The 13213-nt window shown below is 48.7% G+C and overlaps 1 protein-coding gene across 3 annotated transcripts in view; it reads right to left on the bottom strand.

Moving 5' to 3' along the window:
- The window catches only part of LOC121684793 (spectrin beta chain, non-erythrocytic 1), an 80927-nt gene that overhangs the window by 44943 nt on the left and 22771 nt on the right, over positions 1–13213 (bottom strand). For 2 of the 3 annotated variants that reach the window (XM_042064866.1, XM_042064868.1), the window contains exon 1: positions 7363–8146. In XM_042064866.1, the coding sequence (XP_041920800.1) occupies positions 7363–7606 (244 nt within the window). In that variant the 5' untranslated portion in view covers positions 7607–8146. Of the gene's footprint in view, positions 1–7362; positions 8147–12938; positions 13134–13213 lie in introns of those variants that run through there. The other variant, XM_042064867.1, reaches the window with a different exon arrangement.

Genomic DNA, 13213 nt, shown 5'->3' with positions numbered 1-13213 from the left:
CGTCTCGTGAAGCTAACAAAAACAGCGCCGCGATTCATTTCATCCGGATCCTATAACCAATCCCAAACATGCGGTTAGGGGCGCATCCTGCTAAAACTACCTCAGGTCTCTGCTGTTCCAGCAGGCGGAGGATTCTTTATGGGGCCGACCACTGCTTGACGCTCTGCTGCTCCGCTCCGCTTCACCAATAGTGGCACAGCACACACACATGTGATGCAGCGCCTCAGTCTCAACCACCGTGAACAAAGTTTAGTCTCCAGGCAAAAAGCCTCATGAGGCCTGGCATTCCTCTATGGAAAGAAGAGGAAAGGAGGACGGGGTGGTGGTTGGGGGGGGGGGGGGGTGTCATTGAGTATCAGACGTCTCTGTTGGCTCAGCAATGTCACTGCTATTTCATTAACTTATTGGGGCACCTGCCTGACAGTGCCTGGGTGGTGTTGGCTATTATTCAGTTGCTTTAGCTCAGTGCAGTTTCAACCTTGACTAACCAAGCATTGCGGTTTACCTCCAGGCAATGCCCACAGCTGCACTTTGGCTGATTGGAGTGTGTGTGTGTGTGTGTGTGTGTGTGTGTGTGTGTGTGTGTGTGTGTGTGTGTGTGTATGTGCGCGTGTGTGTGTGTGTGTGTGTGTCCTTTTAAGTCAAGGAGAAATACTTGAATGTGTTTCACAGCACTGTAGTCCCTCTCTGTTCTGTGCTTGGACACCGCCCTACAGTACACAGTGAGCCTTTGATGTTGAGGTGATTTAAATCTTGGCTGGTCAGATAAATAAGTACAATGAAAAAAAATGTCTCTCTGGTTTTGTCTATTCAGGTCCTAGGAACCAATGTGTCAAAAGTGTAAGTGTGTGTGTGTGTGTGTGTGTGTGACATTATTACAACAACCAGCCATTTTACTCACACAAACAAGCCATCCTCCGTCACACATGGCTGAGTGTTCTCAACGGGCCTGAAAATTACAACCCGACCCGACCCGACCCGGCCCGTGGCTTTTAAAGCCCGGACCCGATGTAACCCGACACATCAACATGAATTATCTGCCCGAACCCGGCCCGCGGCCCGACGAAAAACATACGTTTTGACTGTTAAACCCTGACTTTATTTAGGTGAAGATTCAACACATTAGCGTGACAATTTGCTTAAAACGGTGATTTTCTCCTCTTCTGGCGTATCGTGAAGGAAGAACCATGCCAACTTTGGATGCGGTTATCTTAGCGATACTTTTTGCAATAGGCCTATCCTCGATATACATATTGTTGGAAAGCTTAGTTTATGGCCGTTCATGTGAGCACAATAACTTAATTTTGTAAATTTTACCAAAGCGACTGGTTTCGCCTTGCAGGGTCACATATTTCATCAGCACCTTGCATTTTGAGGATTGCACATAACCTGTAGAATTTCCATCAGAATCCAGCACCACTCCAAACACTTTCCAGACCTCTGATTTCCCCAATCCTGTAGTAGCGACGGTGAATTCACCTGCGGCAAGTTTAGTCTACTTTTCACCAACTCCATCTTCTTCTCCAGGCTAAAGGCGTGCACGCAGTGTCTGCCCCTGCCCCTCTCCATGATGCACGTTGCAGCAGGCTTTCTTTACGGTAAACAGCTGCGATGATTAATAAAAAAAATTTTTTCACTGAGCAGAAAAGATTAAGCCCGAGGTCCGACCCGACCCGAGTCATTTGCTTATATTTTCGACCCGAACCCGACCCGAACCTGTGGGTCCTGTCGGGTTTGTCGGGCCGACCTGACCCGTTGAGAACTCTAGCTGAGAGTCCCACAACATGAGACGATCCAGATGAATAACCAGTGAGTATCTCAAAGGAGGGAGTTTGATAAAGTCAATAAGGAAACTGACTGAGGAAAACACCCAACTCTCAGAGAACGCTGTTTTTAATACCACAGCTTAAACCCCGCATTGGAATTCGTGGAAAATTCTTGGAACTCATGCAGCTAAGTATATGCCCCTCTTGTGAGGTGTACTGCTCGGCTTACTGACTGTACTGTATAATCAGGCATGTGGAGAATGGCACCAGAGCCAGCAGAGAGATGTCAACCATCAGCCTTTCCTTTGGCTCTCTAACCATCCACTAAAAAACACTACGCCTCAAAAGCAACGCACCCATAGAACATAGGCCTCTCACCACAAATGGACTCTGACAGGAACTACACAGCATGTTATAGAGCTGTGGTTTCTCTAGTGCGCTGTTCCACGCACGGGCCCATTCTGTTCTCTGGGGCTCTTTCTGAGGTCTCCCCAGAGCTGGGTCTGGTGCTGGCGCTGTCATCCGGGTTCATCATCATCATTCCTAGCGGGCCAAGCTGCCGCACTTCCACGAGCTGATGACCCACAGCTGGTGCTGCCACTGGGGCTTTATGTAGGGATCCGGCGGCCATGCTGGCTCCGGAGGGGCATAATGTGCAGCACCCAACCCCGCCAGTCAATCAGCGTCAGAAAGAACCAGCAGGGCGTCCCCCCCTGCCCACCCCTGCCCCCCTCAGCGTCTGCCTTCACTCGATTGAGACGGCGCCTTTTCCTTTTCCTGTCCAAGCTTGCCCTCTCTTGCTCTCTCGCTCCCTCTTTCAGTCTCTGTCGCTCTCTTTCTTTCTCTCCCTCTTTCTCCTGCTTTCGGTTTCTCTGTTTCACTCTCTCGCTTGACAGGGCATGGGAGCATCAGCCAACAGAGGAACAGAAGGGCATTGAGCCCGGGTGGCAAGAGCCTTGGCACCAGCCCGGCCGCCTGCTCTGGAAGAACAGAATCGCCTCTTTCAATCTGGAACTGGGGGGCCCCCGCGACGGCAGGGTTCTGTCTTTGTGCCGTGCATCCGATTAGGAAGTCCATGGCTGAAGGCCCTCGCCAGCCAGGTCGGGTCGGACCGGGCTTCGCTGGAAGGGAATCGCCGCGGCAACGCGCCACAGGCCACAGACGTGCCACATTGAGTGAGAGTCCCCAGGGCTGGACTTTGCTCCCTGCCTGATGGACTGCTCCAGCCAGGCCTGAGTCCTTATCTCCATTCAGATAAAGCTAAACAAGATCAAACATGGGGTTGCTTTGTTACCCTAACGCTACAGCAAGGGCGAGTCGGTAGGCATCAGTGGAGGTTAAACCAGCGTTCTCATGTTAATGACAAGCTCTGTTTCACATCTTGTAATCATAACTGGCGATAAAAAGGGGGGAGTGGGGGAAACGGCCTCATTTAAATAATTTAAATCTTTAATTTCCCCTGAGCGAACGGGATAAACAGCACTTACAGTATAGTGTAAGTGCTTCAAAGTGTCCACTGTCCAGAGCTTTACAAATTAGGTAAATGATTGGCCTGTTTTCACAAAGAGAGAAGTGAAGACATCACTTGGCACAACTCACTGGGTTTGCTTTCCTGCAGTGTTGACTGACCACAGTGCTGAAGTGAGGGACCCTGTGGGGGGCCACTCTTTTGACAAGGCTTCCATCCTCTCTCCTGATACCCTCACTGGGTTCAAAATCTTTTATATTTCATTACATAATGCAATATACTGTATATAAATATATATACACAATATATATAAAATAGTCAAACACAGATTCAATTTCTTTCCCTGAAAACCACCATACAGCATATACTGTTGACAGGAAGTAGGAGATTTACACTGCTATTACAAGCTCATTTATAGAGTTGGGCCCTGTGGCAGACATGACTTCAGAGAGACTCAAATTCAGCGCAGTTCAAACAGCTGAAAAGCCAAACGCATCCATCAGGATGGGGCTTGAGAGCAACAGTGTGCCTGCCAGGTTAATATCTACTTGCTCTTCAACTCAAGAGTCTCAACACAGAGTCAAGGCTGAGCTAAGGGCAGAATCTATTATTTAAAAGCACAAAGCTTCTTCTCTTAGACCCTCCACTTGTCTGCTAAACCTGAGGAGCCTCACAGATACATTTTCCCTCCCCATTCCCTGTGCCCACCACTTCCCCACAGGGCTCAGGTGAACCTGAAACATTGCACGAGCGAGTGACTGCAAAAGATGCTTTCACTTTCTTCTTTAAAACAAAATTCCCGGTGTCCGTTTGTTTTTCTAACACACCAAGACACTGTTTCACTGAGGTTGTTGCTCAACCTGTCCTTGACTGCCAACTTTCACCATGAATCAACAGGCCATTATTAACTGCACTGTCAAACCAACATGGTCTCAGTGCAAAGTGATGATGATGGATCAGTAATAAAAGCACTGGACTTCCATTGCAATCCCTCTGAGGGAAAGTGAAACAGTTCCTAATTGCACAAGCAAACTGGAAGGATCGACCCACCATAAGAGCATTTCTGAGGGCAGAGAGAGCTGTGAGATTAAGACGAGAGCACTTATTGCTATTGGTTTTTGCTCTGTACTCAACACACAACACACAACACACACACACTCACACTCTCTCTCTCTCTCTAGGGGCAAACCTAACTGCTCTTCAGTAAAGCTCTAACCGACCACAACACACAGAATATTAAATAGTGCTCTGCATGGCTACTATCTCCTTTCACTGGCCCGTCTGACGGCAGCGAAAAGGCTCCTGCTTAGTCATGTGAAATCATTGGGGTCAGCTGAGCTAGGCGATGGAGATGAGATAGGGCCGGTGCGTGTGTGCGTGTGTGTGTGTGTGTGTGTGTGTCTGTGGGGGGGGGGGGGGGGGTGGCAGAAGACCGGCAGGCTGACCAGGACCAAGGAGCTGTGGTCCCCCCTTCGGCTCTTTCAGCCAAGTGCCCCTCTGGCGAAGTGATGCTAATGAAAACTCAGGGAGGTGAGAGGATAGCCGGGCACGTTGCTAACCCCGTCACGTCATCCATCAAACAACTCCCATGGCGGCGGCATCATAATAAAAACCCACTCGAGGCGGAACAAACAGTCACGCTGTCATGCGTATGGCTGTGAAGGCATCTAAAGACTTCCCTCACTTGCTAACTAGCGCTGTCTTGTTATGTGACCCATCCCAATGATTAATGTTTCTCGCTCTTGATTTAGTCATGTTAAATGACTACTTATTACAACACATTAGCACACACACATACACACACATACACACATCCCAAATGAGGTCCTAATCAGACCAATCATGCTAATGAAGTTACAGTAAGTCATTCAACACAAGCTTGTTAGCCTTAGAAAAGACATGAATTCATCATGTTCAGGGCTTGTGAGAAAGTGTGTGTGTGTGTGTGTGTGTGTGTGTGCGTGTGTGTGTGTATGAGAATGAGTGTTCATGTGTATGGCTGTATGTGTGTACTGTTGAGTGAATCTTAAATCAGCCTTCTGACAGCAGATAGTGCCCAGCCCATCTGTCAGATATCTCTCTCTCTCACTTTCTCTCTCTTCTTTCTCTCTTTCACTTCCTCTTCCCCTCTTCATCTCCTGGGACAGTGCTGCTCTAAATTAAACCAGATTAAAAACTGTCTGATTAAAAAAGGTCTGTCTGTCTGTCTGTGTGTGTGTGTGTGTGTGTGTGTGTGTGTGTGTGTGTGTGTGTGTGTGTGTGTGTGAGAGAGAGAGAGAGAAAGAGAGTGACTGAAAGGTAGGAGTATGAGACTCCATGTGTGTGTGTGTGTGTGTGTGTCATGGAGAGAGAGAAAGTGACTGAAAGGTGGGAGTGTGTGATGAATGGATGCTTCCCAGCTTTTCCTCTCTTGATTCTACCCCTCCTCTCTTTACTCCTCTCTCTACTCCTCTTTCAGCTCTCTCTCCTCTCTCTCTCCTCTCTACTCCTCTCTCTTCTCTCTCTACTCCTCTTTCAGCTCTCTCTCCTCTCTACTCCTCTCTCTCTACTCCTCTTTCAGCTCTCTCTTGTCTCTCTCTCTCTCCTCTCTCTACTCTCCCTACTCCTCTCTACTCCTCTCTCTCTCTCTCCTCTCTCTACTCCTCTCTCTCTCTCTCCTTTCTCTCTCTACTCCTCTCTCTCTACTCCTCTCTCTCTACTCCTCTCTCTCTACTCCTCTCTCTCTCTCTCTCTACTCCTCTCTCTCTCTCTCTACTCCTCTCTCTCTACTCCTCTCTCTCTCTACTCCTCTCTCTCTCTACTCCTCCCTCTCCTCTCCCTACTCCTCTCTCTCTCTCCTCTCTCTCTACTCCTCTCTCTCTACTCCTCTCTCTCTCTACTCCTCTCTCTCTCTACTCCTCTCTCAGCCATCTCTACTCCTCTCTCAGCTATCTCTACTCCATTCTGACCTATGACTTGCAAGATGCAAGCAAGCTGAGCTGAGCTGTTTCAAAGGCCTCTTTCATCCCATAGTGTGCATGAGAAGCAACCAGAGATGTCTCCTCCACCACCACCACCACCACCACAACAGCACGATGAGCCACCTCCACACAGCCCATACCGCATTCAAATTCAGAGAGCACCCACTCCAGCAGCGTCATCAAAAAATCCTGTCCTCGCCGCCAGCCCACGCCAGAGCCCCACAGCAACCTAGAGCGCATCTGCGGCCCACGCACAACAACAAAGCCGGAGTGCAGGGATGGAATCCTTCAGGCCGGGCCTCGCAGCAGTTCCACAGAGCTCACGGGGCAAAACAACAACAACAACAAAAAACAGCCCCTCCCACTGTCCCCTCTCTCTCTCTCTATGTCTCCCTCTCTCTCTCTCTCTCTCTCGGTCTCTCTCTCTCTCTGTCTCCCTCTCTCACCTCTTGCTATTGTTTGTGGTCGATAAGCCAATCAAGAGGCTGTGAACGGTGAGTGAGAGGGGTGAGCTGGGGGTGGCGGTGAGAGAGACAGAGAGGGAGAGAGAGAGAGATAGAGAGAGGGAGCGATAGTGAGAGAGAGAGAGAAAGAAAGAGAGAGGGAGTTGGGGGGGCAGGTCCCCAAATTCACATGTAATAATAACAAGGACGACTTCTCCCTGTGGGATGTGCTGTGGCTTTTGTGTTAACCAGGCTCAGCTGATAAACAGCAGACACACTAGGCTGCCCTGGCACGCGCTCACACACACACACACACACACACTCCAGGGTCCCCAGCCTCCCCCACCCCCACACACACATACACGCTCACACACACACACACACCCCATCCCTTCGTTCGCAGGTCCCGTCCCCTGCTGCTACTCATGAATATCTCATGGGCTGCTGAAGCATGTCTGGCGTGCTCGTAGCGTTGCTCCTCTTCCTCACGTAGCAGCCAGAAGCATCAGCTGCTGAATGGGGGAAACCCTCTCTCTTCCACTGAGAGCCTCTGGCTTGGCCACTTCTTGGGAAAAGTGAAAGTCCCCGGTGAGGGTGTGTGCGACGATGTTTCCCTCTACTGATGCCTGACTCACTTCAAATTCACTCGGCTCCAAAACAAAACAAAGCCAAACACACACTCACACATACATACACACACACAGTGTAGAAGGCTTCTGCCTTACCTTGCAGCTGTTTGAAGCGCCCCTCTAGCTGGTTGTAGTTGTAGGCAGCCTGAGCGGAGTAACTGAGCCCAGCGGCACCTGAGCCTGAGGACGGACTGGCACCGCTGGGGCCCGGGACCGGAGAGGACGGGCCGAGCCCAGGAGAGAGGGGTCCCGGGGAGAGAGGTCCCGGGGAAACGTGTCCAGGGGAGAGAGGTCCGGGGGACAGGGGCCCAGGCATGCTGGTGGCCCTCTGGAGCTCCATCAGTGCAGTGGAGAGTGGAGACTCTGACCCACAAGCAGCCGTAATAGCGCTGGACTGTAAAGATGGACTCAAGATGAGACGATGGGAGTGGGGAGCTTCTTGGGGGTCCTCTCTGCAAAAGTCAAGTCCAGTCAGGGGACAGCAGATATAAGAGAGTGGCGGTCCTCCTGGTCTGAGTGTGTTAGTCCAGAGTGAAGAGTTGGTTGAAGGGTTTGGAGTCCACAGTGCTCAACAGCATGTCCTCATGCTGCGCTGTCTGCAGCTGGTCTTCCTGCTCTCGCTCCCTCAGTTCAAAGCCCAGGAGCCCCCCCCATCACAACATCAGCAGGGGGGGGGGGACGAGTCGCCCAGACACACACACACACACACACACACACACACACACACAAACTCAAACACACTGCACTTCTCTCCGCGTAGATGGAAGTGACAGCTCCCAGAGAAAGACAGGAGAGAGGGAGCCAGAGAGAGGGAGGGAGAGAGGGAAGTGAGTGAGAGAGAGAGAGAACGTGAGCTGTGGAGTCCGTGGACTGGGTCCCTCTGTAATGCGCTGGGAGGCTGCTGAGACCAAGCACACCTTTCACAGACCTCCGGGAGGAGAGGGAGGCGCCAGCCGCTTGGAATTCAACCTACAGCCAATCAGGCGGTTTGTTTTTCCTGATGTCATCACAGGCTAATTACCATACAGACCGGTGGGCGGGAGAGAGAAGCAGGAGGCAGCGGGCTATACCAACTCCTCTCCAACTGGAGGGGTGTCCTTTGTCATCATATTGTCTGTTTTCTATCACAAGGGCTTAAAATCTTGTGATAAGATTAACCAGCTCTTGCCATTTCCATTACAGGAGGGCAGTGGGGAGGAAATACTCCTGTAATCTTCCTCTCAGCAGTGGTGTTGACTTTTATTGCGCTCCATCCTCCCTGTTTTTCACAGCTTAACAAGACCGTGTGGGCCACACAAAAATGCCATGGCTTTGGAGTGGAGGAACAAAGCGGGAGGAATAAGCTGGGTCTCTCAAGAGTGGGAGCCGTGTGGCAGAATGGACTCAGATTACCTCCACTACCGGCCTTAACCTCGCAAGAGAGGCATCAGCTTCTCTGTTCTCTCTTCCTCCCCTCCATTCTCTCGCTCTCTCTCTCTCTCTCTCTCTCTCTCTCTCGCTCTCTCACTCTTTCATTCAACTCAGTTCACTTACTTCAGATGATCTCTCTGAATCCACTACAGAACACAACCAATAATGCCAAGGAGCGCAGCGCACAGCTTTCAACTTAATTTTTTGCCCCTGCACAATTTTACACCCTCATTCCCTAATTTGCCCAACAACCCATGAAGAAAAGCATACGACCGTCAATCATCCACAGATCTGAAGGTAAAAGGATAACAGGACAAAACAACATCCCCACTGCAAATTCTCCTGACAGAGGAAATGACTTTGACAGCACATTTTAATGAGCAGCACGGATCTGTTCTTTGCCCATGTCCATTCATTTCAAACAAAGCACTTATTCGTCGATTACAAAAACACAAGCAGCGGGGACTTGATTCCCCAAAGTCAATGTGAAATCCCCCCTTAACGGCACCATTACGCCTGGTTGTATATTTGCAATGGAGCGAGCATAAACAGTGGTGTGTGTTTTCATAGGGCATGTTGCTGCTGGGAGCTGACCACAGGCTAGGGTCTAAGCTATTCTGGCAAGGCTGGAGTGGAGTGGCTCTCTCAGACTGAGGTTGGTCTGCATGCACACCTCCAAACACACACACACACACACACACATACGCACACACAACACCACACACAAATGCACCCACACACATACAACATTTACAAATGACTTCTGGCAGCCTCGTAATCATAACCTGACATTATAATTAAAACAACAAAGAACAGAATGGATACTACACTAACAATAACCTCAGCTACTTCATACTATTTTTTGAGAGATGTTTTCATAATAATAAATTAATCAATTAAGTTAAGAGACGGTGACATATTTTCCTCCTGTTTTTGTATTGATTGGTGTATACCAGTGTTTCTCTTTTTCAGACCAAGGACCACTTAACCAATAAAAAAAAACCACGGACCACCTAGCTAAAAAAAACAGTATATTACACAATAGGCCTACTCAAGGCACTTTGCTTATTTTGTCAGATGATTCATATGATTTAAACTGCCGTAGCTTACATAGGCAATGTTGAAGAACTGTTTGGATTTACATACAAGTTGGTTCAATATTGCAATAAACTCATCTATATTATATTTTACCACGTCTGATCGCGGACCCCTTGGGATAGTTTGCGGACCACCAGTGCCCACCAGTCCCCGGACCACACTTTGAGAAACATTGGTGTAAACAGTTGACAGTTCAATGTTCACAGTTCTAGATCGGATCAGATTAAGATCCACACTACTTGCCCATATCCATATGCACTTCCAAAGTCTATCTCCATTAAGTCAAAAAGTTTCAAAAAGTAAGCTTATATCTTTAGTTTTATTATAAAAACACATAACAGAAATGTGCTTCATAGGTTTGGAGCAATAATCATGCATTCAAAATACCAGTCTAGGGAGTTCAGAACAGACACATCTAAAGTCAACACTGCATTGAAGTGCTGTTATATTGCATTTCTATCTTGTCCCAGGCTGTTATGGTCTTTGTCAGTGGCCTGTCCGTCTAACACTCAGTTTACTGCTTCCCACACCCATATATGTGCCTCATGCCTCTTACAACCTGGTGCCATCTTAAGAGGAGTGACACTCAGGGAAGTTCTTTATGAGAACAGAGACAGTTTTGCCCTGATGTGGACACACACACACACTCACACTCACACACATTCAGCAGAGATGAGGGTTAGCAGGGGCATGGGAGGAGGCGTGGTATGGGTGTGGGACCACCCAGTGCCACCCAGTTTCTGAACAGCCGGAGCTGCTGGCCAGACTTGGTGTGCAGGCAATGAGGGCAGGACAGAAACTTGTGAAGCCACCGTGGTAAATTTCACAGCGGCACTCGGCCGCAGGGCCAGGGGACCGAGTGAAATTCTTACGGGAAGGCTGGGGTCTGCTTCTGTCAGGAAGATAGATGATCGGATTCAGTGGGGAAAATTGAGCATCAGTCATACATATGGCTTTTGAGAGGCAAACCCATCAGTAGTGCAGGCAGCGAGGCCTGTCAGTGTGGCTTCCTTCTTTAAAGGGTAAAAATGGCGGCATGCCGGGAATGTTTTGGGGGAAACAGCGGGGTCGATCGACACTGAATAAAGCCCCTTTCAGAGGTGAGGCTGGTTTTAATTATTCAAACGGCAGGCTCGGCCTTGCAGAATGTGTCAATAGTCTTCAGGAGCAGGTGAACACGTCCCACTGGTGGCCTGTTATTCCTGACCCACCCCTCCCCATTCCCCCTTTCTCTGTGGGGTCAGAGGGAGTCTAGCCTTACCAGAAACAAACCAGAAATACCACCAAGGACCAAACAGATCGATGCCATCACACAAACACAGAGGTTAAAAAAAATAAATAAAAAAAACCTTGGCAGGCTTGGGTCCGTAGACTTTCACTCCAAATTCTAGTCGTGTCATGCTTCAGATAGCACACACAAACAATCGAAACAATGAGATGGAAGAAGTACAGATGCATGCGGAAATCCGTGCATGTTTTGCATAAATACTACACAATCTGTGAGGGTCCTTTAAATCCCTTGTTGCTTTTTCCATGAATTGCTGCCATCCAATCATAAAACATGGCCACTCGCAAAGTAACTTGCCACCTTGTCATAACCAGTGTGTTTGACCATTAGAGATCGGGATGACAAACGCATTTGAAATAAGTAGTCAGGAATGTCCCAATGATGTAAGTGCAGCCACCTTGTCCATGTGATGCTTAAGGAGTAGAATGCCATCGCCACTGCAATGCTAAACTCACATCTGGCTACCAAATGCTGAGCCAATGCGAGAGACATTCAGGGAGTGGCAGAGAGAGAGAGAGAGAGAGAGAGAGAGAGAGAGAGAGAGAGAGAGAGAGAGAGAGAGAGAGAGAGGAGAACCAGGCACAATGAGGGGTTGCCTCAATACGCATACTAATGTAAACATTCCAACAGGAACGTTCACTGTTGCACGTAGTACAGTGTAGCTGTAATTCTCTGTATTGTGATGAAGGCTAGTGTCTGAAGCAGGAGACACTGGGATCACCTAAACAACGCCACCATCTCCTGCATATTTAAGGGGCTGATGAATTATTTAGTGAGGCAAGAGGAACTCTAGCATTTTGGCCTACTATCCTGTAAGCCAAGGCACCCCTGCAAGGCTCCAGCTACACTTACTGAACAGAGACAAACGCCATAGGAAAGTCAACACTATTGAACAGGTAACAGTGCAGGCACAACGACGAGTGCAGTGGACCACATCAACGCTAAAACCGAGACCAAACACTACTTTTTCTACATGTTAAATGTCTCTGCATTTGCCTAAATGACAGTTGACAGTACTTTATGGACATAAACACACAGACAAAACATATGAGCAAAGCAGACCACACTGGCGACCAAGAAGAAAGCCAAATACCATAGTTCTCCCACACAGCAGTCTCTCAGAACAGTATGTACCACAACTACAGTTTAAGTGTAATGTAAGCACTGGTTCTCATTGTTGCGAGGGGCCACGCTTGACATTTCTCTATTCCCTCGGAGAGGTCTCACAGCAGGCTTGTGTGTGTGCTTGGAAGGTGAAGACAGGCAGGCTACGCGAGTATCACTCAAGCCAGAGAAGCTCTGATATCCTGGCTGGCTCGCCAGGCCTAGTCTGTTCTGCCTGGGGCCGATACTACTGGCTGGGTTTTCAGCTAACTGCTGACATGGGCAAAGGAGCTGGAAGTTGGCTTATGGATACTGTCCTTGTGCATTTATTGATTGGTTTGGTTTTCATTTAAAATGCCAATAAGAAGCCAGTGAGCAGTAGGCTGCAATCTTAGAGTTAAGTGTATCAAGGACAGGGTGAAAGCATACATTAACTGAAACAGCTTTGATGTTGCTGCTAACCAATAGTTGACTACTCTATATACAGGACACCAACATTCATTGTGGCCTGTTGGCATTTGGTCAGTCAACATCAGAGTGGGGACACATTACCACTGAAGTATTTAAGGCATAACTAACAGTACATACAGTATTCCACAAATAGCAACATAATTATTTAGAAAAAAACCCCAATTCCATTATCATTTTGTCCCAAAGACTGTCTAGGTCACCATAGTCTATAATGTGATTATACAGTACGTTAGATTAGCCTGACCCCCATTCTGGGCTGGGGACTGATGTTCTGTACACGAGGTTGCGATGCTCCACTCACCTGCGAGGGCCTTGATGCGCGAGCGCTCGAACAGCCGGGCTGAGCTGTTCTCGTTGTCCCACTCGTCGGCATCCCAGCGGTTGTTGACGTCACTGTATTGCTGCTGGATCTCCATGTGGTCATAGTCAGCGGCTACTGATGTCATCTTGACTCTTCAGCGAGTGCACCTGCTCATCAGCGTCTAGTCATGAAGCCCTGCAGAAAAACAGTACACAAGACATTAGGCAACACATTCACCACTAACAGAAGGTGTGTGTTTATATAATACCAGTTGA

This window comes from Alosa sapidissima, chromosome 16, assembly GCF_018492685.1.
Source record: "Alosa sapidissima isolate fAloSap1 chromosome 16, fAloSap1.pri, whole genome shotgun sequence".
Taxonomy (NCBI): Eukaryota; Metazoa; Chordata; class Actinopteri; order Clupeiformes; family Clupeidae; genus Alosa; species Alosa sapidissima.
Note: the sequence above shows the minus strand (reverse complement) of the source record. Positions and strands in the feature narration are given on the sequence as shown.